General features: G+C 50.5%; 1 protein-coding gene across 1 annotated transcript in view; it reads right to left on the bottom strand.

The window, feature by feature from the left end:
* Positions 1–1,132: 1,132 nt before the first annotated feature.
* CNDP1 (carnosine dipeptidase 1 (metallopeptidase M20 family)) overlaps positions 1,133–26,035 on the bottom strand; it is a 33,851-nt gene continuing 8,948 nt past the window's right edge. The window contains exons 3-13 of the mRNA XM_012648883.1: positions 21,261–21,383; positions 19,153–19,302; positions 18,248–18,410; positions 16,705–16,793; positions 12,442–12,642; positions 10,333–10,417; positions 6,700–6,860; positions 5,457–5,621; positions 3,999–4,140; positions 1,891–2,038; positions 1,133–1,258 (exon numbers count right to left, since the gene is read on the bottom strand). Coding sequence (XP_012504337.1) covers positions 1,189–1,258; positions 1,891–2,038; positions 3,999–4,140; positions 5,457–5,621; positions 6,700–6,860; positions 10,333–10,417; positions 12,442–12,642; positions 16,705–16,793; positions 18,248–18,410; positions 19,153–19,302; positions 21,261–21,383 — 1,497 coding nt within the window. The 3' untranslated portion in view covers positions 1,133–1,188. The remainder of the gene's footprint in view (positions 1,259–1,890; positions 2,039–3,998; positions 4,141–5,456; positions 5,622–6,699; positions 6,861–10,332; positions 10,418–12,441; positions 12,643–16,704; positions 16,794–18,247; positions 18,411–19,152; positions 19,303–21,260; positions 21,384–26,035) is intronic.

Raw genomic sequence — 26,035 nt, 5'->3', positions numbered from 1 at the left:
ATGTGTTATGCTTTGTTTTTATTTGGAATCATAAGAGGGACATTTTGAATAAACCCTTAAATTCTTCTCCATTAATGTGATTTAAATAATGAATTTATAGAGATTGAATTGATCTGTTTACATACACCCAACTGCAGAAAAATGACTTTTTTTTTGTTTACACCATCAAATCCAATCAAGCCAAACAAGATAGTTAACTAAAATGATTAATGAATGCAGCATTAGCTGATGGCTTTAAATTTAGAACGTGTTACTGATGTCAGGGTTGATTAGTTCTGTATCTAAAACTGATGCTATTAAAAGCTTTGAGCAATTTAGATGTTGTCATTGAGTAAAATTCCAATGGGGTGAGAGAAATTCTATCAGGATTGATTCTGCTATGGTGCACCCCGCGCACAGATGTTGCAGAGAGAGAGAGAGAGAGAGACAGCGAGAGGGCCTTTACTGATGGGGTTGGCAGAAAGAACTGGAGACGGTGGGCTGATTGGGTGGCATCCACCACAGCAAAGGGAAGGAAGCTTGGAATGAAAAAAAATACTCATCTTTGCATGAGGAATCCCAAGTGGCATCAGAGTATGCATATTGATCATTTCAGCTTCAGAACTTTTTAAGAAGTGGGAAAAAAAATAAGTGAAGGGGAGGCAAGAGGTTAACACAGTACCATGCTTTAGTAACTCCTCTGAAAATGAATCCACAGGGAAATCATTGTAGTCAGTGGTGGAGACCAACATTTTTATTAATCAGATAAAAGAGAAGAGTGGTAAAGCAAAGGTGATCATTGGATGGAATGATTAGGTGTCAGGGGCAGTTCGGGACCTAGAAAGCCAACCGGAGCGAGGATGCCAATCGAATTGCAAGGTCAGAGTCTAACTAACTGAAGAATTGCCCTGTTCATGCTTAAAGGTTAGAATGAATCCAGTCCTGGGGGCTATTGCACAGGACTTGGGGAAATCAAGTTGTTTCACCGTGACTTTCGGAAGATGTGTAATAGGGGACTTTAAGCCATTTCCAATGTCTGTGCCTTTGAAATATTTTATTATTAGTCCAAATGTCCCAAGACATTTTAAATGGAAGGGAAAACACACTTTACTGGACCCAAATTCACTGGCTATTTAGAGTCCATCACCGCCCAGGGGCCTGGGGAAGGGCATCGGTCAGTGGGTCAGATGAAACCGGAAGGTCCCGTAGTTATTCATGCAGCTTGGCTAACTCTAGGAAAAAGGCAGCAAATAACTTGGACCCCTCTATGTAGTTCCACCTAACAAAAGGAAAAACAAAGAGAAACTTTATTATAATTTCCATTCAAATGAAGGAGGAAAAATATTCTACCATTTACACAGAAAGATTTGATGTTATAAATTCAATCTAAAGTATTTAACATACTTCTGAGATCCCAGGATGAAAGGTGCTTGGTAAGTTCAGCGTGAAAATGGCGATATTACTAAGAAGATGGGAATCAGAGCTCGACTCAAGGCCAAAGGTCCATTTCCCTTGGTGTCTTATCATTGCCAGGACGTGGCTATCAGAGTCAAACGCTTGCTGCCCACTAGTCCGGGAGGCTCAGAGATTTGCAAATCTGCCAGTCGTGTACACATCAAATATTCCTAAATGTGCTTTGTTATGGACTGAATGTTTGTGTTTCCACCAAATGCGTTTGTTGAAGCTCTAATCCCCAATGTGCCCGAATTTAGAGACGGTGCCTGGGGGAGATGATGGGGTTAAATGAGGTCGGGGGGGGGGGGGTCCTAATGCCATAGGGCCCGATGCACGTGTGGCGTTCGTGCACCCAGTCTGTCGTCTTTTCCACTCGCACATACGCTGAGTGGGCGACCACCACGTGCAGCCCTGGTTTGTGCAGGGAGGACCCAGCCCGCGACAGCAGTCGCGCACCTGTTGATCTTCTCGTTCTGAGAGTGTTCCCCGTCATCCACAGCTCCTAGCGGGAGCATCATCACACTCTTGCCGATAATCTCCTGGAAAATTCTGGCGATTGGAATGGTTGATCCGTCCCGGATCATATCTGGGTCTGTCCCAAACACTGAAACACAGGGAAAGAAGACATGTGGGTAAAATGACAAGACTACCCCAGTAATCTCAAGAGCAGTGTTCACTTTATCCTTGTCTTCCCTGTTCTCCCTTCTTCCTGTTTCTTTTGCTTCTTTACCACTAGATTCAGTGCCTGGGGTAAGTGAGCTCCTTGATATCATGCAACCTTATATTCTAAAATACTCGATAGAGTCGAGAAGGAAACTCCAGATGCCTTCTTTATAATTACCTATTTTAAAAATATTATTTTAAATAAAATTTTATTTTAAACTAATTTTTTAAAAGTTTAGAACTTAGAAAAGTTGCAAAAATAGTACAAAGTTCTCATATATCCCTTACTCTGCCTTCCCTAATGTTAACATCTTACATAACTATTGTACAATGATCAATAGGAAATTCACACAGGTACGATATTATTAGCTGCACTCCGGACTTTCTTTGAATTTCACCAGTCTTTCCCTTTTTCCATTCCAGGATCCAATCCGGCATCCCGCACTGCATGTTAGGATTGCTTCTCCTTAGGTTTTTTTAATTCTGCGATGGTTTCTCAGTGTCTCCTTGTCTTTCACGACCTTGGAGCACCTTGAAGGGTACTGATCAGTTGTTTTGTGAAATGTCCCTCATTTTGGGTTTGTCTGATGTTTTCTCGTGATTGGAATGGGTCATCATTTTTGGTAAGACACAAGACAATGCCTACTTTTATGGTTTCTTCATGAATTAACTACTACAGAAATGGGACTTTTTAAAGTTTTTTGGTAACAGATATACAAATAAACAGTTGTACTAACCATCGCCAGAATGTCACAACGTTTCTCCCAGCTTTCGAGGTATCCTATAAAATAGTTTTAATTGCTATCCTAGGTTCCAGAAAGAGATGAGCTCAAACCTAGCTTAGAGGACAAGTGGCCAGTGATGAGGTAGGAATGAAAAACAAAACAAAGAAACAGAAGAGAACATTCCACCTCTGTATTCACAAAGCACGGTGTAAATGTGAGTACAGGTAATCTACCCGTTAGCAGCACTGGCTTAGCCCGCAAGTGGACAAAACTGTGTCTCACACGTTCCTGCGGGAGCGTTTCAGACCTCTTCATTGTTGTTTGACATTTCAAACACACCTGTCTCCCCAGAAGGCATTATGTTCACCGTCCCAACTCCTCATCCTCTTTCCTTCACTCCCAAATTCTACTAGTAAAACACCTGCTAATTGGGGGGAGCGGGAGTGATGATGTGGAGAAGTTAGGCTTCTGTACTTCCCAGACTTCTTCTCCAAGTCTTCATGTCTGTGTTCTTTGCACTGACAACCAGTAGAGAGCTAGCGCTTCAAGGGGGTCTGGGCTCCAATCCCAGCTCTTCCTCCATTAGCAGTGTGGGCTCAGGCCCCAGCTGTAATACAATGCTGCAGGTCTATATACACGTGCCACTGTTTTCCCACCTAGCTGGTGCGGAGACCCCAAAACTCCTCCATTTTGCCATTGTTGGCAGGGTCGCCTCCTGTTGCAGAAGCCAAAGAGACTGGATGTTCCCTCTCCCCGCCTTGCAGCCAGTGCCCAAAGGATTTCCCTTACTTTTGTACAGGTTAATCTGTGTTTTGAAAGGATGTTTTTATGTTGACCAACATTTTCATGAATGTTGCTCAGGAGGGTTTGAAGGTTTTCTAGTTTAGCATTTTCCCCCAAATTCAGGTCTCCAGACTTCAGTTTGAACACTGCCCTTGCCACTCATGGCTGGGTGCCTTTCCCCAAATTACTTCATTTTTTTAAGCCTTAACGTTTTGCTCTGTACGATGGGGAAGGCTGTTGGGAGGATTACATGAGACTGTGTATAAAGCACATGGTGTGTATTCAAAATATGCCGTTTATAAAAGGCGATATTTGAGTTTTGCCAGATGTCCCACAGGCACCACTCCCCGATTCCACTGCAAACCAGAAAGTCAAAATATCTTAAGGTCCCACCTGTTCTGATCGCTCTTTTGGCTGCAAGATACTGGCTATCGTTGATGTTTGCGATCCACGGGGGCAGTCCTAGTACCATGGAAACGGCCATCTGGTTGGAACTATTTCTTTTGGAGAAAACATCTTCAAGATGATGCTTCACCTAAAAGGTGACATTTTCGGTAGTCAGAGAGATCTTCGAGTTATTCTCTCCAATGGTTAATACAGCCTCCATCAAGAGACTGATTGAAACCTGAGTGCTATAAGCTTACATGGTTTGCCAGAGGGCGCGACGTAGAGGGAGATCCCTTTGCAGGGCTGCAAGCAGGAAGCCCTGGGCTTCCCCCTGTGGGAGAAACTCTCTCTCCCTCCCCCTGTAGCCCCCTGCCCTGCAGCCCCAGTCCTGGCCCCCACCCCCTTCTCACCAGTGTCTTGCACACGGAGGTGTTTGAGTAGCATTTGCTGAAAATTATGAGTCATAATACAAGTAGAACATCTCAATGGAAATATCCCTCTATGGGGACTTATCAGCACCCTAACGAATATTTTGGGAATATTAAGCCTTTGAGAAATTTCCAAGAAGTGGGAGCAATTCTGAGCTGGACCATGGAGGAGACTTGTTTTAACATCCTTCCCTCTACCCTGCTGCTCCTTCCCAGTTGCTGCTGTGGAAACCCTCCCGGGCAGAGCTCTGTACTCAAATATTTCCCCCATTCATTCCTTCAAGCAACATTACGGAACATCTAGAACGTGCCAGGGACTGTTCTAGGTGCTGCAGATACAGCTGTGAGCGAGGCGGAGAAGGTCCCGCCCTTGTGGAATTTGTACGATGTGGAAAAGAGGCAGCACATCCAAAAAGGAGGAGAGATGGAAGGAAGGAGGGAGGGAGGGAGGGAGGGGGACTACTTTAGAATACAATTCTTGTCTTGTGCTAACAAGACAGTGAAAGAGGATGCTGGAATCGAGAGTGACTATTGGGATGAGGCGTTTCTTAAGGTAATTTATTCGAGAGTCTACTTTCTGTTAAACTAACTCGAGACAAACCGATGATAGGTTGGTAATTTAGACACATAAACTCCTTCCAGATAGCGTCTTCATTCCAATGACTGCTTTCACAGTGTTGATCTCAGACAAACCGAGATCAGGCCTGAGATTTTCTGGCTCCAGCCAAGCGTAGGCTGTTTCCTCTCCCTCTACGCATAAAACCCACCTTGCTTTATATCTACCATCTAATTTTTTAAAATTTCTTGTCACTCCAGCTCCAAATGGTTATTTGCCTGACTACTGTAATTGCATCTAAACAAGGAAAGAGGTTTTTAGTGAACAAAAGCAATATTGCTTTCTTGACATTTGTTCCAGTCCTTTTGTATTGGGGGAAAAAATGATACTTCAATGGTGACAACTAATTGCTTGCTACACTGTGACGCACAAAATTCAGAAAGGGTGTTGCCAGACGGGAGGACGATGAACAGTTGTTACCTGTTTTTCCACCACAGACGCATTCATGTGAGGGACGAGCCGGATTGAAAATTTTCCTACAACTCGGCCAGGTATGACGGTCTTAGCCCCGGGCTCATCAAACGCACCCTCGATGCCATGAATAGAAAGAGACGGGTACCTCCACAGGTGCATGAGAACTTCCTCCTACATGAAAATAAAAGTATCCAAAGAATCTTTAATTAAAACTCAGTCGAATTGCATTGCTTGTATTACCAACCTCTGTCCATCTGAGACACCATCATGGTAAGTTAATTATCACCTCGTGAGGCACCTGACATCACCATGTTGGACTGATGACACCAGTTGGATGTTCCCCCCAGGACTCGAACCTGCCCGCTGTCCTCCCACACCATGGCCGCCCGAGCCGCCCCCCACCGAGAAGCGCCGGTATTGCCCGAGCTCTGGAGTTTGCAGTTAATAGATGGCAAAGGGGCCCTTTCAGAAATTTGGGTTTGATTATAAATGTCTATCCCCAGTCACTGCAATAACTGTGTACTAAATGCACTTTGTTATGCAGAAGACTTCAAAGAACTCTTGGGACGTTTGGGCCGGTTTTCTGCCTTCTTATGGCCATCCCAGAGCTAGTCTGAGGGAAGGTTCGCTTCATAAAAATAACTCTGCCAGTTCTTTTCAGCATGATTTCCCCTCCCTTTGCAGCCCCCCAGGAATCAGCCATAGCTACCAAACACCTCATTGTCAGGCAAGCATTTTACACAGAGGGAAGAGAAGTAGAAAAGAAAAAAAAAATACAAATTTGCCAATAAGGAACACTTTTGGTTTTGTGTTTACTGAGCACACTGAGGCAACAATGTATTAATTTACAGATTAACCCCAAAGGCTCTTGGTTTTGTCCGGAAAAATCAACAATTAGAGATCTTGGAGCTGAAATAATCTCAGACTCCTCTCAGTCTTTGAACAGGTAAGAAGCCCAGCTCACTGGCCAGGGTTGGGAAGGCTGGCTTGGGATTTCAGTTAGTAAACTGCTTTGGAGAAGCACGGCTGTGAAATGAGTAATTGCTTGCGGTTAGGTGCCAGCGAACGGGACCCCAGAGGAAGGGCTGGTTGACCGAGCCCACAGGAAAGTGGCCGCGAACATCAGACTCTGCCTAGGAATTAACAACTGCTTCAGGTTCTAAGATACACAGAATTAGCAACAGACGATACGTGAGACGTGAATTATCATCGTTCCTCTTTCCGATTATCCACCAATTTGTGGCCGTACCTTTGTATCAAACAGAAATTTCTTAACCTGGCTGCTGTTCCGGTATTCTTCTAGGTCCAGATCGATGGATTTGTATATGTTCTTTTCCTCTTCTGTAAGAGACGCCACGTGGTCATAGATTCCAGGGATTAGGATATGACCAGACGAGTCTACGAGGCTACCTGCAAAATACACACCGAAAACAAAGCCGGGCAGAGATTACGAGTGCGCCCATGTTGTGGCCCCAGAGCCAGACCACAGGTGACTCTTCTGGGCCGCAGCGAGCCTCCTGACCATCCCCGGTCCCCACGGGTCAGACTGGAGTCAGTGCTCACCTTGTCGGGGTAGGGCCGAAAACACCTGGGACTGAAGTACATTAGGTCAGAGTGACCTACCTGGACCACGTTCAAGTTCCCAACTGCACCTTCGGTGTCACAAACAAGGTTTGCTGTTTAGCTTTGTCTTATCCTGAGTTAAAAGGTAATACGTGTTCATTATAAAAAATTTAAAATACATATGTACATATGCATGTGTGTGTATGCATACATACATGCATACCTGAGAAAGCGAACATTTCCATCACGCCTTCCCGACTTCTCTCCCCCTCCACATACGCACGGTGATAATATAATAAATACTCATTTCTAATCAAAAGCATAATACCCTTGAGGTCTAGTCTATAGGATCACACCATGACCACAAAATCCTTTACAGTGGATAAGCATATACACGAGTCTGCTCTTCACGGAAGAGTTTGGGGACTGATAGGAACGGGAAAATCATCAACGAGCATATACAAAAGAAGCAGGCGCTGAGATTTAGTAACCACCGCTCGCTATCTGGAGAAAATGCTTAGCAAAGATGAAGTGCAACCAGGAAGTAAACTGATACAAACGACACAAGAATGTCTCCAGGGCTGATAAATTAATCCTCGCTGACGATACAATCACGAAATCTTCCCCTTCATCCCGAAGCTTCCGCTGACAGTGTTCTACGTAGGGACAGAGCTGCAGGAATGAATACGAGGCACAAGTGCTCAGAGTCCAGCGGGAAGACATGTGCAAAGACACACGTGGGTGGCAGGTGAGCCCTCAGGAGGACGCCCTGCGGGAGCTAAGGGGACGCAGGGAGGCAGGAGGCCCGGGAGTGCGGGGGCGTGAAGCACAGTTCTAGTGGTTAGAATTTTTATATAACTTGGCAAGACTTTTGGCATTTTTGACAGATTTGAGCACTGCAGGCACCAAACTCAGAGTGTCCCCCGCAGCCAGGAGGCTCACGCTCATGTTAGGAAACAGAACGGTGACATTTTAGCTGGTGTGTCAGACGGTGCCCCCATGGGCTGGTGGTGGCTCGGTGTCTGCAGTGAACGAGGCTGTGCTGTCCGGGGCTGGCGGCCTAAGCACTCAGGGGGCTTCCCTAGTCAAAGGGCCCAGGCCCTGGTCCCCAGCATCATTTGAAATTACGATTTCATCTTCTCAGGGTGCGAGCCAGCCTTCCCTGCTGCTGGCCTGGGAGGAGTGCTGGTGGACACACATCCTGACAGAAGAGGAAGGGGGTTTCCTCGCTTTCCTGTCACATCAAATCACTCTCAGAGAAACCTGATTAGAGAGAGCTAAGGAGCGCGGCTCTGTCTCTTGGGCCTGCCTAAAACTCCCTCGCAGGGAACGCGGGACTGGACGTGCAAACGCCGCTGTCCGTGCTGCACAGAAATGACTGTGCTTTGCAGATGCTACGTTCCACATTCTTCTGCCCTGGTTCTTCACTGTCGAGAGCGTCTGCCTGAGGACTGGATGCTTGAGAACTGACCCCCTCCCCTCCCGCTCATTTTGCGCTGGGAATCATTATCCTCTGAATGTCATTTCTGCAGCCACCAACGTGGTCTCAGGCAACACGTGCGGGGCAGAGGGGGCCTTTGAAAACTGTCTCAGCAAACGTGACCCTGGATCCTCAGGAGTCGGCTTGGAATTCTAAAATTTTACATAACATAGGATATTTGGTGCTTATAGAAATGCCCTCAGTTCTTTCCTGCTTTGTGGCTTTTAGGAAAATGCAGCAGCGGTGGGAAAATGTCCCCAAGGGGAAAGCGCAGGTCAGCGGTCTGTTTGTAAACAGGAGCATCCCCCGCCCATCTCCCGCCTCCCCGGCATGCTCGGCTGTACGCCTCTCTGCACACAGGGACGTTATCTGATTTCACTGGCACCCCCTAGTGGACATTATCGTGCATGTCACACAGTGGGAGCCCGGGAAGCCTTCATTACCTGTTAGTGGTCATGGCAGCCGTCAGGATGGTTCGGATGAGGACCCTGGAGGCCAGAGAGGTTAGGAGACTTGCACAAGGCGGGACTGTCCCCTGGAGTCCCAGCTTCCTGACTAACTCGTGACTAACCCTGTCAGCCTGCAATGGGGACACAGCCGGACCGCTCTCCCTGGGCACCCTCATGTGCAGTGGCCCTGAGGGGGGCCCGGGAGTCAAGGCGCTGCTGGGGCTTCTCCACGACGGCGCAGCCAGACCACAAGCAAAATTCCTGTTCGTCCCTGATACACGCTGCAGTTTATCAAGCCTGCGTCCTTACGCGTTCGTACAAAGCGTAGAAAACCACGTAGCGGGCACTGATTATTTGATTAGTACCAAAAACTGAAGAAAGTGCAACCATGTGCTTTTCATCCCCTTTGTGATCCTGATCTGACTGCTCCTTGGCAGAGCAACGTGCATTTGGGGGGCTAACGGGACCCCTGCCTGCTGAGGCCACACGGTGTCAAAAGCTGTCGGGGAGCAGTCGCGCCTGGGGAAATCGGAACGTGCTGCTGAAGATCTATCTGATGCCATTCCAGGCGGAGAGAAGATTAGTTCGGGTAAGGTAGAAAATTAACCTTTTTCCCAAAAAATATTCACATGCATGCTCTCTGAGTTCTTCTGGAAAGTTATCCAAGTTCTCTGGTGCTTGGTTTTCTCATTTATAAACGGAGCATGATGCTATGTTTACCTGGTATTGCTCTGAGGATGCAGTAAGAGGATGCCCAGCATCGTGCAGCTGGTGTGTGGCAGGGCCAGGACACACCCTGTCACTCGCACCTGGAGCCCACGTGCTAGGAGGCGTGGCCCCTGTGTGCGGGGCTGGTCTGCGGAGGGTTCTATCAAGTAACAAGAGGAGCTTTGTAGGCGGAGGCCTCACTCGGGGCGTCGCTTCATTCCTTTCCCCTTTGGGCAGCCCTTTGTTGATTTGTCTTAGTCAAAAAGTCCTGCCGAGTCCTGAAATCGAACTTGTAGTTCAGCTGGCTTGGGAGTCCCACCCCACCTGCCCCGAGTTCTGGGAGCAGCAGTACGGGAGTCAGGGGTGGCCTCTCGGTCCTGTGCGTCCTTTGGGTCTCTACCCTCTTGTCCTAGGTATGGCAGGATGTGTCACACTATCCAATAACAGAAACAGGGGTGGATCGAGGAAGAGATTCCGTCCGTAAGAGAAACAACGGGGACATGGCGATAAGTCCAGGAACAGTTAGCCGAGGGGAAAAAAAGCTAAGAATGTGGTTTTTCTTCTGCTACACCCTTATCAGAGCTGGCTCTCGCACCTGAGGAGGAGAGACACTCAGAGACAAACAGAACTGTATTTAGCAGACCCCTTGATGCTTAAAAAGAGAAATAAACTGAGGCATTACCAAGAAGAGCAACCAAATCAGCCATCGGCTCATTAAGGATGCCACCGAAGGTCCCCGAATGGAAGTCCTGGTCTCTGCATTTCACCTGTGAGGCAGGGAAAAGAGAAGAGACACATCACTGCCTGGCGTCCCTTGGCGATAGCGTTTTGCACATGGCAGACAAGCCGGGTGTGTCCCTCAGAACTCAGGGAGGCGACCTCAGACCTGACTTCACCTCCCGTATTTCTCCATCGCCCCACGTGAAGCCTCCACCCCTCTCCTTTTCTTCATTCCCGCTGTCTCCCGAACCCCCTGAGACCCCCTGCATCTCCAGCTACTCCACCAACCACATCCCAGCCAAGACCGCCAGGCCCTCCTCGGCCAAATGACAGAAGTCTACACCATTGTCTCCCTCTCGGTTTCACCCCGTGCTGCTGATCATCCCTCCCTCTGGAGAAACTGTCGTCTCTTTATTGTTTTCTTGCCCGCGGGACCCGTCTATTATTTAACACAGCTCCTCTGACAACGTCTGTTCTTCCTCCCACCCCCAAGTCTCATCCGTGGCTTGTCCTTCCTCTGTCCACAGACCTTCAAGAACTCACATGAACTTCGCACACCCTGGTGTTCATCCCTGTCGTCTGACCTTTCACCTGAACGCCACACCCAGAGTGACGGTGCCTTCCGCTCGGGTGCGCGTCCAGTCTCCGGAAGTCGGTAGGCGGAGAGCCGAACTCAACCCGCCCTCCCGCAGTTGCCTTCGAGCAGCCTGCTCTCGCCCCTGGGCACCACGTGCAATCGGCTACCAGTTTCCAGTCAATTGCGTTAATTTTAAATAGTCTCTGCAGCTCATCCCCTCCCATCCTCCTCGCCAGCTGGTCTCGCCCTGCTCCAACATCTTTCAGGCACAGCCGGGGGACCTTCTGTCTGGGCGCTTTCGCCGAGGGTTCCTTTCACCAGGCGGCGACGCTAGCTAAGCACTCCCGCCTTCTGCTCACACGTCCTCTCCTCCTCCCCTCCGGTCATTTTCTGCCCCACCTGCTCTTGGACCTCAAGACGTCCCATCCCTTGATCCTTCTGAGATTTCCCAGACTGTGGTCCTCCTGCCTTTACTTTCCCCTGTTCAACCTAAATGCCACAGGGCATCACCGGGACCTCTCTGTGGGCATCACCTTGACTCCCATGCCTATCTTCTCCGTCATGCTGGTCGGGAACGACCTCAACCCCAGCCAATGCAACCCATGTGGCCTTCGCCGCCCCTGCGTGCTGAGCACAGAGTCGTCCATTTGTGTGGACAGGCCACACCTCACCCTTGAGGCCTCCTGGCCCTTCTCTAGCCCTTTCTCTTACCCGTTCCCCATGGCGACCACTTCGAGCCATCGCTTCTCCATGGGTAAACTCACTTCCTACTCAGCAGGAAACACTGAAGCCAACAAGAGGGCAGAAGTGCCACAGCTGTTCTCTCTCTTCCTACCCGATGCCCTTGCAGAGAGGTTAATTCCTTTCCTGGCTCGGGACCCCAGCCCTCCTCCTGCTCAGCCCCGTCTTACGCCTCTCCCGGGGAGGTCCCCAGCTGCTGCCTCTCCCCTGTGTCCAGAAGGCCCCCCCCATGCCTGGCTCCGCCCTTCCACAGTAGGGTTTCTTGAGAGCAGTTTCTACAGCACAGGCCGTGCATCATCTCTGTGTCTGCATCTCGCTAGGAGTAAACTTCTTGTGGGCAGAGAGACGCCAGCACCCCTTCCACCTCCCCTCGACCCTGTCACTTGGTCTCCAGCCCCTCGACCCGCAGGCACCAACCCGGCATCTGATCAGGCAATCTCCTTACCTCCCTGCGGGCTGCTGTTCCTGCCTCCAAATTCCACAGCCGTAGTTTCTAAACCTTTGGCATTGTGGCTCACAAACCCCTATGAATCCTCTCACCCGAAAAGTGCATGAAGCACAACCACTGCAAATTTTGGAGGGTTCACGAACTCCCCAAACCCCAAGGCCTCTGTGACCTCCCCCTGGCCGCGTGTCCCAGGTAAGGACTCGGCTCTTGGAAGCACTTTATCTCTTCCTCCGCAGGGTCCCAGCACGGGGTCCTCACTGTATACGCAGCCCCCTGTGCCTCCTGCACGTGCTGTTTGCAGATACCTCCACCGTGAAGTAGCTGTTCCCGCGGGTCCCGTAGGTGACCGCTGGCTTCCTTCGACTGACCCACAGGTTATCTGAAATCACGATGTAGTCCACGCCAGAGAAGAATCGGTCCTTTTCTTTTTGAACAAGCTCCTCCAGGGCGACAGAACCGGCCTCTTCCATCCCCTCAAGGATGAATTTGATATTCACAGGGAGATCCTGAGTTAACAATGGAACAAAAAAAAAAAATGGCACACCTTGCCCATTCACATTTTAAGATCCAGGATTCATTTGTACATAATACAAATACATTAAATTATTATTTAAACTCAATGTGTGAATTATTTACACTCCCAACAGTTCTGCTTACAGCAATGGAGTTTTAGGTAAGATTGTGAAGGAGAATTCAAGGTGACGCCCTGCACACGTCAACATGGCCCATCGCTTCAAGGTTATGATAAGAGTTGGGGGAAGGAATTCCTGCAGGAAAGGCAAGGTCTACCCTTGGAGCTTGGCTGTGCTACAGAGGGAGGCATTTTCCTCCTCCCCGCAAAAGGAATTTGTCAAGAAAGGTTACTCAACTGCATATCGCTTTTCTGTCCTTGTAATTCTGAGCATGATAAAGGAGAACTTTTTCCTTTGAAAGATTGTTAAGCCTCAGGATAACTTTTACTCCCAGTATCTGTTATTTTTCAGCCATGATTGCCATCTGCCTTTTAACTTACTCAAGGGCTTTGATCTTGTAGCAAAATGGGACTTGAGTTTTTCTCTAGTTAATATTAGGGCATGAAATAGCTCCTTTAAAATTTTTACAACATGCCTCTTCTCCCATTTGGTTTTGATCTTTTGTATCTTTATAATTTATAACGTCATAACCTCCAGAGCCGCATAAAGAGGAGAGAGAGGTCAAAGTCCTTTCCTAGAGCGCGGAGCCGGCAGGACAAGGGCGGAAGTGACTACAGCAGAGACGTCGCACGGCACAGCCGCCTCCGTCAGCGCCAACGAGCGGCCTGACTCACCACAGATTAACACGTGCAAAGTGAGCAGAGGATTATGTGTTAGAAAATAATAAATATGTCATAATTAAAATCAGAACATTGGTCATCACTTGGATAAGGGCATTGTAGGATAATGATTTGTTCAAATGTATCACTTGCTCATCTGTGTGTCTTAGGAAGTTGAGCTAAAGTTCTAAAAACTTAATATTCAGAAGTTCTGTATTAACATTTAACTAGCAAACAATTGCTGAGAAGTAGTCGGAAATCGCAGCGCATTCTGTGCCTGTGGGACGTGGACGTCAGTACTCGCTCTGCCTCCTGGGGAAACCATCAGGGGTGTGTGCCGAGGTGCTGTGGGCAAGGCAGGAAGCGAGGGAGGAAGAAGGAGGGGACCTTCACGAAGGACCCGGGCCCGCCAGAGTGCCTTTGCGCTATTTCCTCATCACCCGCAACAAGCCTGTGGGTAGCAATTACCTTCCCAGTTCACAGATGAGGAAAATGAGGCTCAGAGAGATTACCTGACTTGTCCAAGGGCAGCGAGCATTTCTCACGTTTTGTTCGTAATTATGTAACTATCAGAGTTAAAATTTAAAATGCAAAGCAGATTTTGGCCTTTATATAGGAACTATCTTATAAATATTGCTTATCCCTGGAAAGAAAGGAAAAAAGAAAGAAGAAAGAGAGAGAGAAAAAGGAAGGAAGGAAGGACGAAGAGAGAGAAGGGGGTGGGGAGAGAGAAAGCACCCAAGGCCACCGTGAATGTTTGCGCCTTACGAGGTGCGAGCGTCGTGGGCGAGAAGGCAGGAACCCGGCCTGGTTTTGGCGCCTGCCTTTCTCCAGGGGATGGAGGAGTCAGTGCGCATGGGTAGCTCCCTCTCATCCACTTAGGTCTCAGGAGAAAATAAACTTCCGAGTGAGAAGCCCTGGCCTCTGATGAAATACCCTCCAGGAAGAGCCACCCGCAGCTCAGGGCTGCAGTGAAGGATGGGATTTGGGAGAGGCGCCCAGAGATCCAAGCCGGGAAGCCGTGGGCGTGGCTGGGGCTGCTCCACTGGGTGACTCAGTGAGTGTTTTATGCGTCCCTCTGGACAGCGTCAGAGATGCGCCCCTGCTCTCAGCTCTCCCCAGGACGGGCGAGATGGAGACAGACACAGCTACACCCGGGTCTCCGGCCTCTGCCCCAGCAGGGGAGCTCGTGCCCAGAGAGGGGATTTGCTCTGGGGATGGCACCGTTTTCCTTTTTGCCCTCGAACTCGGCAGACAGGCCCCATTTCCTTCTTAAATACCCAGCGTTGGAAACTGCTTTGTACAGTGAAGCCACGTGAGTAGGACGAAGAGGCAGAAAGGCTCCTAAGAACACGTCTAAGGTTTGCTCCCCAGAATCCTTCTGCACCCCAAGGCATGGGGCTGGGGCATTGTGGGGTCAGGCTTGGAGCTCGCTCTAAGTCTCATGCATGTCCCACGCCCCGCAAAGCCAATACAAAGCGCCATTGCTATTATAACGCCATGTGGAACAATGTTTATATTACCTGCCTCTAAATACTTGTGTAAAATATCAATCCCGTGATTTAAGAATTGCTGACGTTAGATTTCCTGCTCCAAACTGCACTTTGAGGAATGTTCAACAATGAGCACCCAGTAACTTGGGTCTAAGCAGAAGAAAAAGGGTCCCTGAGGAGCTTTCTAGAAAGCTGAGGCCATCTCAGTGTGTCTTAGGAGGTCCTGGGGTGGGAAACGGTGCCAGTGTGACCTAGGGGGCCAGGTGGGGGTCCCCGACATCTGCACTTCCAGCTCCAGCCGGGCCTGACACATTGTAGAGCTCGCAGGCTTTCCGCAGCTGTGAAGCCCGGGAGGCGCGTCCCTGGGGCGAGCCTGGGAGCTGGGAGGGAGGGCTTGCCCTCCCCATCTCAGGCCACTCCCAGCCCGGAAGCTGCCTCCTCTCCCTACAAGTTTCCCTGAGCATGGAGCTGGCTCAGTGACAGTGGCATGGGGCGTCTTCCTAACCAGCAGGTCCCAACGTCCCCCGAGTCGGCGGTGAGAGAGGGAGAGCAGGGGCCCAGGCTCTCCCCACCTCAAGGTCCTCAGCATCCAGGCGGCCTGAGTGCAGGCAGGTGGTGGCGAGTGAGCCGCACAGTGTCAGAGCCGCCACCCGCGTCAGCATCAGCGTACTTTCTTTACAGAACAGAATCTGAGGCCCAGAGAGATTAAGTCACTTGCTCACAGCCACACAGCTAAATTCAGTCCTCTGCTAGAATCTAAGCACATCCATTAGTAGGAGGGAAAGGAGAGGTTTGAGACAAAACCATCCTTTTGAGAACACAATATGAGACTGTTAAAGACGCAAACCCGGATCCACCAGCCATGTCCTCTGGTGGTGGAAAGAGTGGGCTCCCCTCCCTCAAAGCCACCCCCTGCCTCCCTTCCACACCCCTTATTTGGACATTTAGAGAGAACAACTGGGCTCCTAGGGAAAGAGGTCTAAGGATCCAGGCAGAGTGTCATGGGAGTTCTGTCTCGATCATTTGCAAAGCAGCTAATACAGTTTGAAAAATGGGTGTGGGTCTCTCTTAACAAAATCATACTCTGTGATGAGAAGGGAGGGAAGATTACAAAAACATGAGATAAGATAAAAATACAGGTTAAAAATAACAGACAAGCCAGTAGATAGTAACTTAGCCACAGGCTCATCACATGTCTGTTTTTATTTTTTAAAGACTAAGTCTTGCTCTGTGGCTCAGGCTGGAATGTAGCTCACTATAGCCTCAAAGTCTCGAATTCCTGGGCTCAAGCTATTCTTCCACTTCAGGCTCCCGAGAAGTTGGGGCTATAGGTACACACATTCCCAGCTAATTTTTAAACATTTTTTTAGAGATGGGGTCTCGCTATGTTGCCCAGGCTGGTCTTGAACTCCTGGCCTCAAGTGTTCCTCCCACCTTGGCTTCCCAAAGTGCTGGGGTCACAGACATGAGCCATTGTATCCAGCCTTCATTGCACGTTTTGCTGCATCTTGTTTTTTAATGTAGTTAACAGCACAGGCTTGAATCCACCCTCTAAGCTAATGCCTTGCCACTCGCTGGGCCACTTTGGGTAAGCACACTAATCTCCCCAACCTTACTCTTCTCATCTGTAAAATGGATGTAATTGCAACGCACACCTCCCAAGAGTGTTGGGAAGTGTAAATGACACAATGCAGTTTGCTTAGAACACAGTGAGCAACTCAAAGCACATGTAGCTATCATCCTCCTCAGCCCTCTCTCCCAGACACAGCTAACCGGTCACCTACTTGCTCCAGGGCTTGGAAGGTGCTCACGGCATTAATCCACGCCAAAACCGGGCCTTTGTTGTCTGTGGCTCCTCGTCCGTAAAGTTTTCCTTTAAAAATGGGAGAAGAATTTTCAGAAAAGCATGGTCACCTCAGCCAAGTTAAGCGCATTAAAAACAAAGGTCATTTTATGAGTGATAATTTTAACAGTGTTTTCTAATATCCCGGGCACATATCTTGCTGTGAAATTGCAAAGTATGATTTCTTATATACACATAGTATGGTCGTCATTGAGTCAGATAAAATAAGCTAATTTGAACAGACGGATTCCACTGGCCTCAACAGTAATCGGCTATATTTTCCAAGTTCACTGACGGGACCCGAGAATTTCTTATAGAACATCATTCAGCATAGCCTCTCATCTTGAGAGCTTACAATTAGTGGAAGAATGAAGAAAAGACGTATGTTTATCTCTATTAAGATTTCTTCTTATTTTCTTTATAAAATGCGAATTATTGGGTATTGCTGAAAAGGAAAATGTGTCACCCAGATAACTGTTTTCTTCACAACCCAGGAACCCTATCTAGGGGCACAAAGGTTCATAGTTTCTTTCATAAATGAAGGAAAATCAGCCTCATTGAACCAATCGGTAGACTATGAGAACAGTATTTCTTTTTTTTTTCTTTTCTTTTTTCTTTTTTACTTTTTTCTTTATTCTACTGGAGTCTTCTAAGACCAATAAATTTTTAAAAGAGCTTATTTAGGTATAATTGACATATAATAAACAGCACATATTTAAAGGATGCAATTTAAAACATATTGGCATACGTATACATCTATGAAACTATCACCACAACCAATATAATGAACATTCCATCACCCTCAAAATTTCCTTGTGCCCTTTTTTCATCTCGTACTGCCAAACCTGCCCTTCCTTCCCCAGGCAACCACTGATTTACTTTCTGTTGTTATTATAGGTTAGTTTGCATGTTCTAGAGCCGTTTCTTTTTTTTTAACCATCACAAACAGGACTTTGTATTTTTCATTATCTAAAGTCTGAATTTTAAACAGATTCTTGGACTGGTGGTTCATATCCATCAGCTCATTCAACTTTAGCACCCGTCTCATTCCCTGAGAACAGTATTTCTCTTCATTCTTTTTTTTTTGAGACAGAGTCTCACTCTGTCCCCCAGGCTGGAGTGCCGTGGTGTCATCATAGCTCACTGAAGCCTCAAACTCCTGGGCTCAAGCGATCCTCCTGCCTCAGCCCTCCCTGTAGCTGGGACTACAGACATGCGCATGTACCACCACACCCAGCTAATTTTTCGATTTTTTGTAGAGTCAGGGATCTCGTTCTTGCTCAGGCTGGTCTTAACTCCTGGCCTCAAGCAATCCTCGGCCCCGCAGAGTGCTAGGATTACAGGCGTGAGCCACCGCACCATCCTCTCTTCATTCTTAATAAATGACCCGGAGCCCCGGGACAGAGTCCCATCTCAGATCCTTCAGCCCCGGAAGCAAGCCCTGTCCCCAGCACTGATCCCCGCCGCCCCGGCGCCTCACTGACCGTCCACCTCCGTCAGCACGTAGGGCTCCGTGAGCCATCCGTCCCCCCGGGCAGCAGGCTGCACGTCCAGGTGGCCGTAGAAGCACACGGTGGGTTTCTTCGGGCCGTTCCCCAGCTCGGCCAGGATGATGGGAGGTATTGGAAGACTCTGACCGTCAGGCAGCTGCAGAAACACAGAGGGTCACAAAACACCCTATTGTTCTTCCAGAACATTCAGACGTGGCATTAGGAGCCCTGTCCACTCTAACCCTGGGTCTTCAGAGGGCCCGTGTCATTTCTCTGAGCAGCACTTTCTTCATCTCTAAAACGAGTGCCACGAGATGCTTTTAACTAAGACATAAAATATAATTAAAAGTATCGGCCACTTCCTTAGACAGGAATTGACAAAAAGCACGGCAAATTGTGCCCTTCAACAGGGACTCAGATCTCAGGGGCGTAGGTTAGGCGGACGCAGTCCCGGAAGACGAGGCCGCCCTGGGCTGTTGAGCGCTAAGGCAGGCTGCGCGGGGCGCTTGGGTTTGCGATGGTCACTCGCGGCGAGCGAAAGCTCTGGCAGTGACTCTGGTGAAAGGACGCAGCTCTCTATAAGGGCCCTTTGGGAAGATGCACAGGAATTTAAGGAAAGGCCAATCTGGGAGAGATTTGGGCCGCGTGCACAGGGAGCCAGCAGTGCACGGGCGCTGCCGTAGCCAGCCGGCCCCACTCGCCCCCGCCCCAGCGTCCTGGCGTGACAGTCAGTGAGAGTCTCATGGGAGACCAGGCGCAATGCGCCATCCTCACCGGGAAGCGGGACGTGGGGGTTTGCTTGCGGATCGGGGAAGCCCCTCTCCCGCCACCACCAAAGGAAGGCCTGGCGGATGTGCAGAGGTGGCAGCCCCTTAGGTGGGAGGGAGCCGGGCCGGCACCTGCTGCGACCCCGTGTCCACGGAATCCACGCTGGCTCCCAGGCGCCGGAGCTTGTCGGCGGCCACGGCCATCATTCTGCAGAGCTCTCGTCTGAACCGAGGCGTGGGCTGCACGGAGTCACTCTCAATGGCCACCCAGTCCTTTAGCGTCTAGGAAGAAAGGCAAGGAGAGGATTAGTCTTGGCGGGTCCCACAGCCGCTCTGGGCGGGGCGATGGGGGAGGGAGGAGACGACAAGTCCCCAAACACTGTTCAGTTGGTCGAGGACTGAAGGCTGCCCAGTGAGCTCTGTGACATCCACAAGTAACCGGCAGACGGGGACTCAGAGGCCAGAGACGTCTGGTCAATGCAGAAGAGTGGGCGGGGCGGGTTGGGGCAAAGGTGTCTTCTCGAGAGACGTGCGCTCTGCTCCCCCTGCGGCACTGGGGCTGCAAAGAAGGGCAAGTTCCCACCCACTGTTTCTAATTACTAAGAACAGCTCTTTCCTGGACTCTTGGCTTCCCACAAATGCCCCTGGAGGCCTCCTGGCCACTGCAGGTGACACCAATTTAATCCCACAGTGGCCTCAGCTGGGCTGCAGGGCTCCTCCTGACGCGCTCTGCATTTAGATTTCCTGGCCGGGACCTCCCCGCACCGCTGGGACCCAGGCAGTGCGACCCTGGGCTTGAACTCAGTGCTGGGCGTGAGACAGCCTTAGTTCCTAATCCTGTCCTGCCTGTTGCAGTCGTGTGACTTCGAGCATGTTCCTTAACCTCCCTTAGCCTGAGTTCTGTCATCTTTACCAGAGGGCGACGCTCCCTAAGGTGAAGATGAAGAGATAACGTGTGCACGAAGCTTAGCGCACTGCGCGGACCTGGCAGGTGACGAGTGCGCTAGCAGCAGTCGTCATTCTCATCCCCGCGGCGGAGCCCGAGTTGCTCGTACTGGGACAGTCTTCATCTTTATGAAAAACCACACACATTTTCAGTGGCCAGTTTGGACTTCTCCTAACTTAGTTGAGTTTGATCTCTCTACCCTGGTTGTAGCACTTTTATGTTTGTTACAAAAGAATTTATTTTTAACCTTCGGGAATATCGCGCTTTACATTTTTAAACCAGACTCTGCAGAGCAGACACTGCGGAGTTCTCCCAGGAGTGGACGTGGGTATGTTGGAGGAAGTCGGGAAGAGGAGACATTTGGGCCAAAAGGCCCAGTTGGTGGTCGACCCCCACCAGACACCATTTCTCCACCCCTATTCAGTCCAGCCTGTTCCGGAACCCCCACTCGGGTTTCAGAAACCCAAGAGGCACCTAGGACAAGTTAATATTCCAGGAAGAGGCAGGATTACATGAAGGTCAAGCTCAGGAACAGGGGCCTGGATGTTCAGTTTCGTACATTTAGTGTGAAACTCGAAGGTTTACATCTAACTGTTTGCACACGACAACATTCTGAGATTGGTTGACTGATCCAATACACATATATTGAATGCCCATAATGTGCCAGACATGGCGTGGGGGGCTCGGGGTACAAAGTCCAGTCAGACCCCCCAGAGGCCCCTGGCTGGTGAGCACAAACACCTCATCAGTGTGTGGGGGCTGTGGTGATGGCCAGACACCCAGGAGGGGACATGACACCCCCCGTGGGGGGGAGTAGCTGATGAGAATGCGGGAATGGCAAGCTCCTGCTCCCCGCAACCCCCTCCCTCTCCCCGTCCTCCCTTCCATTTACGCGTGGGGCCGTGTGGTGCATTAGGACACTCCGAGGATCATAAAGGAGGAGACAAAGTCCATCGAACTCTGCAGAGCTCCCTAGTGCCCTAGCTCTGCCTAGGCCTCACCTGGAGCCAGGTGGCATTGCTCATGGGTGACACAGCTCAGCAGAGTCTGCTGGTCACCTCCAAATGGCCGTCCCTCAAGCAGATGTGCTGGAGTGCAGAGCGCGCCCTTTCCAGGTGGCGTGGCTGGAGCATCCCTTCCGTGGATCTAATGACTATTGATGACTTTACTCCAATGAGGAGTCGCAGACATTTCTTTAATAGAGTAAGTTGTCAGGCGATCTCCAAGCAAATAGTAGCTTTCCCCAGATAGCCAAAGGGCGTGATCCAGGCGCTGGGTGTGTAGCTTCTCCTACCTGCACAAACGCGTCCTGCTGGAGATCGATGTACTGGAAGAGCTTCTCCAGCAGCCCCGCGGGCGGGGAGGACGAGAACATCCCTCCCTCCAGCAGCAGCAGCAGCGCCAGGAGCGAGGACGCCTGCGAATGGTTGACAAGGAAGAACAGTTTCAAATAAACGCCAGTTGTTGGACTTTTGACTTTTCAAATACTTAAAAAAAAGTTTGTTATCCAACACAGTTGCTTCAAGTCAGTCGGACCAAAATCGCACAAGCTGGTAGAACTAGAAATGTATTTTTTTTGCTACATTTCCCCCCAGACCCTTCTTTCTCATGCCAAAGAAGTTTAATCAGACAGAAACCAAGTCTTTAAACAGTGTAATTCGGTTGATTCCTGGGATGCCAGGTGTCCTCCCGGTCACTGCGGTGAGGCGTCCCAGGTGTGAAGGGCAACACTGGGAAGAGAGAAGTGTGAGGTAAAACCAAAACCAAACACGCAAAAACTGCTATGTGTGATTAACCTCTTCACTAGACAAGATCGTCTGTGAGGAATGCCTGAAATCCTGTGCAGTGTTGTGGGGTTTCTTTCCACCAGCTCCTGAAAGCAGAGAACTTCAAAAGAAGGAAAGGAACAGAAGCTCACACATCACTCTGTGACAAATGACGCACAGGAACTTAAGCGCCTGGAGCCCCTGACATCAGTCAGCCCCTGGGAACACCCTGGTCCCCTCTCCTGGCTCCCTGCCGCCTCGCTGGTTGCCCTCGGTCTCTGATGGGTCCCTTCCCTCCACAGGCTCTCAGGGAGGAGCCCGTGGCCCTGTCCCCTCCCCTGTCACTCTTCCTCTCGACTCAGCCCCATGCCGGGCACAGTCTCACCTACCCATGCTGGGGGTACCTCTACCTGTGTGTCCCGGGACCCTGTGAGGAATCATTCCTTCTGGAACCCAGATGCTAACTAACCATCCTGCGGCAAAGCCAGCAAGAGAGCCCCGGAGGCAGCCAGCCACGAAGGGCCAGCATGCGGCTCTGTGTACATACAGTGCAGAGCGGGTACATGCGCAGAGACAGAGGGTAGGGTGGGGTCACCTGGGTGGAAACGGGAGCAACTGCTAATGAGTAGGGGTTTCTTTTGGGTGAGAAATTGTTCTAAAACAATTGATTATGGTACTGGTACAACTGTGAATATACTAAAGACCACTGAATTACACACTTCTCATGGGGAATTGTAAGGTATGTGCATTATATTGCAATGCAGTCACTATAAAAATAACAATCACAAATATAACCACTCATTGGACAATAGAAACATATTATTGAGTATGAGAAATGCAAACAAAGGAAGCTGAGTGTGGTTAAAATCAAGGTAGACGTGAGCCGATCAAGAACTTGGTCCAGCAGATGGCGCAGGCGAGCGGCCCGCGCTCTCCCTCCTGTGCGGCGCCAGGACACAGCAGGTGCAGCTGCGCCAGGGACCCGCCAGGAGCAGGCGTGGCAGGTGCATCGGGTGAGCGTGACTCCCTAGACAGAGCCCCGTGCAGGGGATAGAGCTCAGGGCGCCCAGGAAAGCGTCAGCGCAGGCTCCTGGAGACGACATAGGCGACCTTTAGCGACCGAGCCATCAAAACTAACTTTGGAACTTTCGTTTTTCCATCAGACAATTCCATTTAAAAAAGTATTAGGTGCTTCCCTCCAGTGAAAAATAAAAAGGGAAATTTGAAGAAGAAAAAGAAACCACAGGAAAAAAGGGAAAACAGCACTTATAAGGACCGAGAGTATTTCAGATTCCAGCAGGCGCCGCCTCCGTGGGCAGGACAAGCGCAAGGAGGGCGGCTGTGGCGCTGACGGCAGGGTGGCCGGAGGGGATCCCGGGGCTCCACTTTCTCTCCCTTCTTGACTTTTCTCCCCTGACCTCTCCCTGGCCCTCCCGGCCCGCGGGCTCGGATCCTGCCTTGAGGGTCTCTGGGTGGGATCCCCGGCGCCACCCGTGTGCTCCTGTCCCTTCCCTTTGCCTTTCTCTTTGTTTTCTTTCAGTCCTTCTTGACCTTGAGCTACTCAGCCAAGGAAAACCCGGGGATTTAGGAAGGTTAGTCCTGGGCTTTTTTCCTTTGCAGAAAGAAGGCGGAGCCGGAGCAGGAAGGTGAACGTGGGCCCGGGCTCGGAGCGCTTCCTGTGCAGGGGCCGCGCGGGCGCCCCAGGGTGACAAGCTCCCCTGGGACCCTGACGGGAGCCCCGCAGCTCTGGCCCGTGCGAATCGCTGCCAGCCGTTCTTAGATGTTTGGAGTGGGCACAGAAGTTCCAAGTCCCCCCGTGCCGAGTCTCACCTGTAAATAATTTAACTTCTAAGAGGCCGTGAACATCCTCTGCTGTGTTTCCGACCCCTGCACTGCCTGAGTCTTCTTAGCGCTTTTTTAAAGACGCTTGAGTGGATTTTATTGTTCTCAGAAGAAATCTGCAAATCCCAGTATTCGACATAATCTCTGGGATATTAGTGGCTTATGGCTTAGAGCTTCGGTCTTTCTTAGACTTTGCCGGGCTCTTTTTTTTTTTATTTCAAAGTATTCCAGGGGCACAAATGTTTTTGGTCATATGGATCACTTCTGTGGTGCTCGAGTCAGGGTTAAAAGTGTGCCTGTCACCCAAATAGTGTCCTTAGCATGTTGACGTCTCTTCCTTCTGTTTCTTCTCCCACAGCAGCTCAGCCTTCGGCTTGTCATCCTCCTCCCAGCCGGCTCTGGCCAGCAAGTGGGGACGTCGGGTGACCTGGGCGCTCTGCTGGCTGAGGCCCTCACAGAGGCCTGGGCTACCTTCTCCCGGGACGCCCCTGTCCCCACAGGAGAACTGCGGGCTTCCCTGCAGGAGGCTGGGAAAACCCACCACTGCACCGAGTGTCCGTGCTGTTCCTTCTGGTGTTTGATAGAATAAAGAACAGAAAATGAAAGCACTCTTGCCTTCCACCCCCCAGAGCCACACGACCCGCACGGTGGCCAATCGGCCGGACCTTTCCACGGGAGGAAACCTGAGTGCCGGAGTCAACTTCCATGCCGGGAATTCTACTTACCCAGACGTGTCTGGAGTCCTGGGACTGTTTTACAGAGGCTGGTCTGTCCTGTGCCTGCTTCGATGAATTTGTTATCACACAGAAAAACATTCGATTAGCCTAGTTTATTTACCAGGACAGGGACTTTTAAATAACAACGAAAACAGGCTCTTCTGGATTGTGTCGACCCCTGCAGCACACAGCCAGCATGCAGATTGACTAACCGGCTGTGGCCACAAGTGCCTGTGCGGGAGCCGGTCGGGGCAGGGCTTCCTCGGACTGCGGCATGAACAGACTCTAGAGTGGGGGAAGCAGTTTCCAGGAACAAAATTCCCCAGGAATCCCAAGAACCTTTCTCCACTACCCTCTAGTCAGGTCTGATCCGTGTGTCTGACCCCAGAGAACTCTGGCTGCAGCCATTTAGCTTAGACTCATCCCCAGAAGGTGATGCCTGCACCCCCCGTGCAAATGGCCAGAAACACTGACAAAGGCCACCTGGTGCCAGGACACCAACAAGGCTGTTTCTCAAATGCTGGGCGGAACCGTAAGAAGTCAGAGACCAACAGAGGCCGGGGACGGAGGAGGAATTGAGTGACAGTCATGGGGCAGTTTCGTGGCTCCGGGAGACCTGGCTGAGGACGGGTAACATAGAGTCTGAAACAAGGACAGTAGCACCTACCACTCACCCGCGGGAGGATGGCGGCAAGGACACGCGTGGGCACCTGCACGGCGTAGCCCAAGGCACTGCACAGGGTATCCTCCCGGGGCGGAAGCAGCGTGGCCAACACCTAGACGGCCCAGGTGGGCCCAGGTGGGCCCAGGTGGGTCCTCGGTGCTCCCGACTGTGTAGGGGGCCCTGTGAGCGCCTGCAGGGAGGGGAAAGCTTGCGCTGCTCGCGCGTGATGCTGGGGCGATGCTGACTGGAACACGGTCACCTCAGACCCTCTCTGTCCCTCCAGTCCGGCCAGGCATCTGGGCCTCTCCAAATATCAGCCAGAGAGACAGCCCGGCTTTGCACCACTTCCGGAGCCTTCTGTCACACGTTGTAGCACAAGGACAAAAACAAACCGAAAAAAAAAAAGAATGAACGAAATAACCAGAGATGCTATTATGTCTTTCACTGGGCGGAATCTATTGACGATTAAGTCGATACACTGAAATGTCCTCCACCAATGAGAGCGGTGTCACCAGGTAAAGCTGAACTGCAACCTCAAAGGCAAGAGCGTGTTCTCCAAGCCTGTGCCTGGAACAGGGCGTGGCCCTCAGTCTGGAAGGGCGAAGGGTGTAAATCCCAAGTGGCCGATGGTGGCGTCCCTGACAGCGGAGCCAGACCCCAGGCGGACTCCCCCCTCTTGAGAGAGCATGACTGTGGCCAGACCAGAGCCACTGCCTTCTTTCTTTAAATCCCATTGGAGTGATTTTTTGTGCAAAGTGTTAATAGGATAAACATAAAAACACACGCAGAAGAGATTGAGTGCTGCGGGAACAGCGTACGAAACCGGGGTGTCCCAGCAGCACAACAGCAGGGAGCCGGCCCCAGTCTGCCGGAGCCGGGAGCCGGGACAGACCCGGATCTCGGACGGAGGGACGGGTGACCAGGAAGAGAACGGAGATTTCTCAAGGAGTCAGGAGGGGCGGGTGGAATCCCGGTGGGACCATGTGGCAGGGCAGAGGCTCCAAAATGCAGGCATCAGCAGAGAGCGTCTCTTTTTCTAGAGACCTATAATTGCCTAGAAACCCTTTTTTTTTTTTTTTTT

The sequence above is a fragment of the Propithecus coquereli genome, unplaced genomic scaffold (assembly GCF_000956105.1).
Source record: "Propithecus coquereli isolate 6110/MARCELLA unplaced genomic scaffold, Pcoq_1.0 Scaffold296, whole genome shotgun sequence".
NCBI classification, from domain to species: Eukaryota; Metazoa; Chordata; class Mammalia; order Primates; family Indriidae; genus Propithecus; species Propithecus coquereli.
Note: the sequence above shows the minus strand (reverse complement) of the source record. Positions and strands in the feature narration are given on the sequence as shown.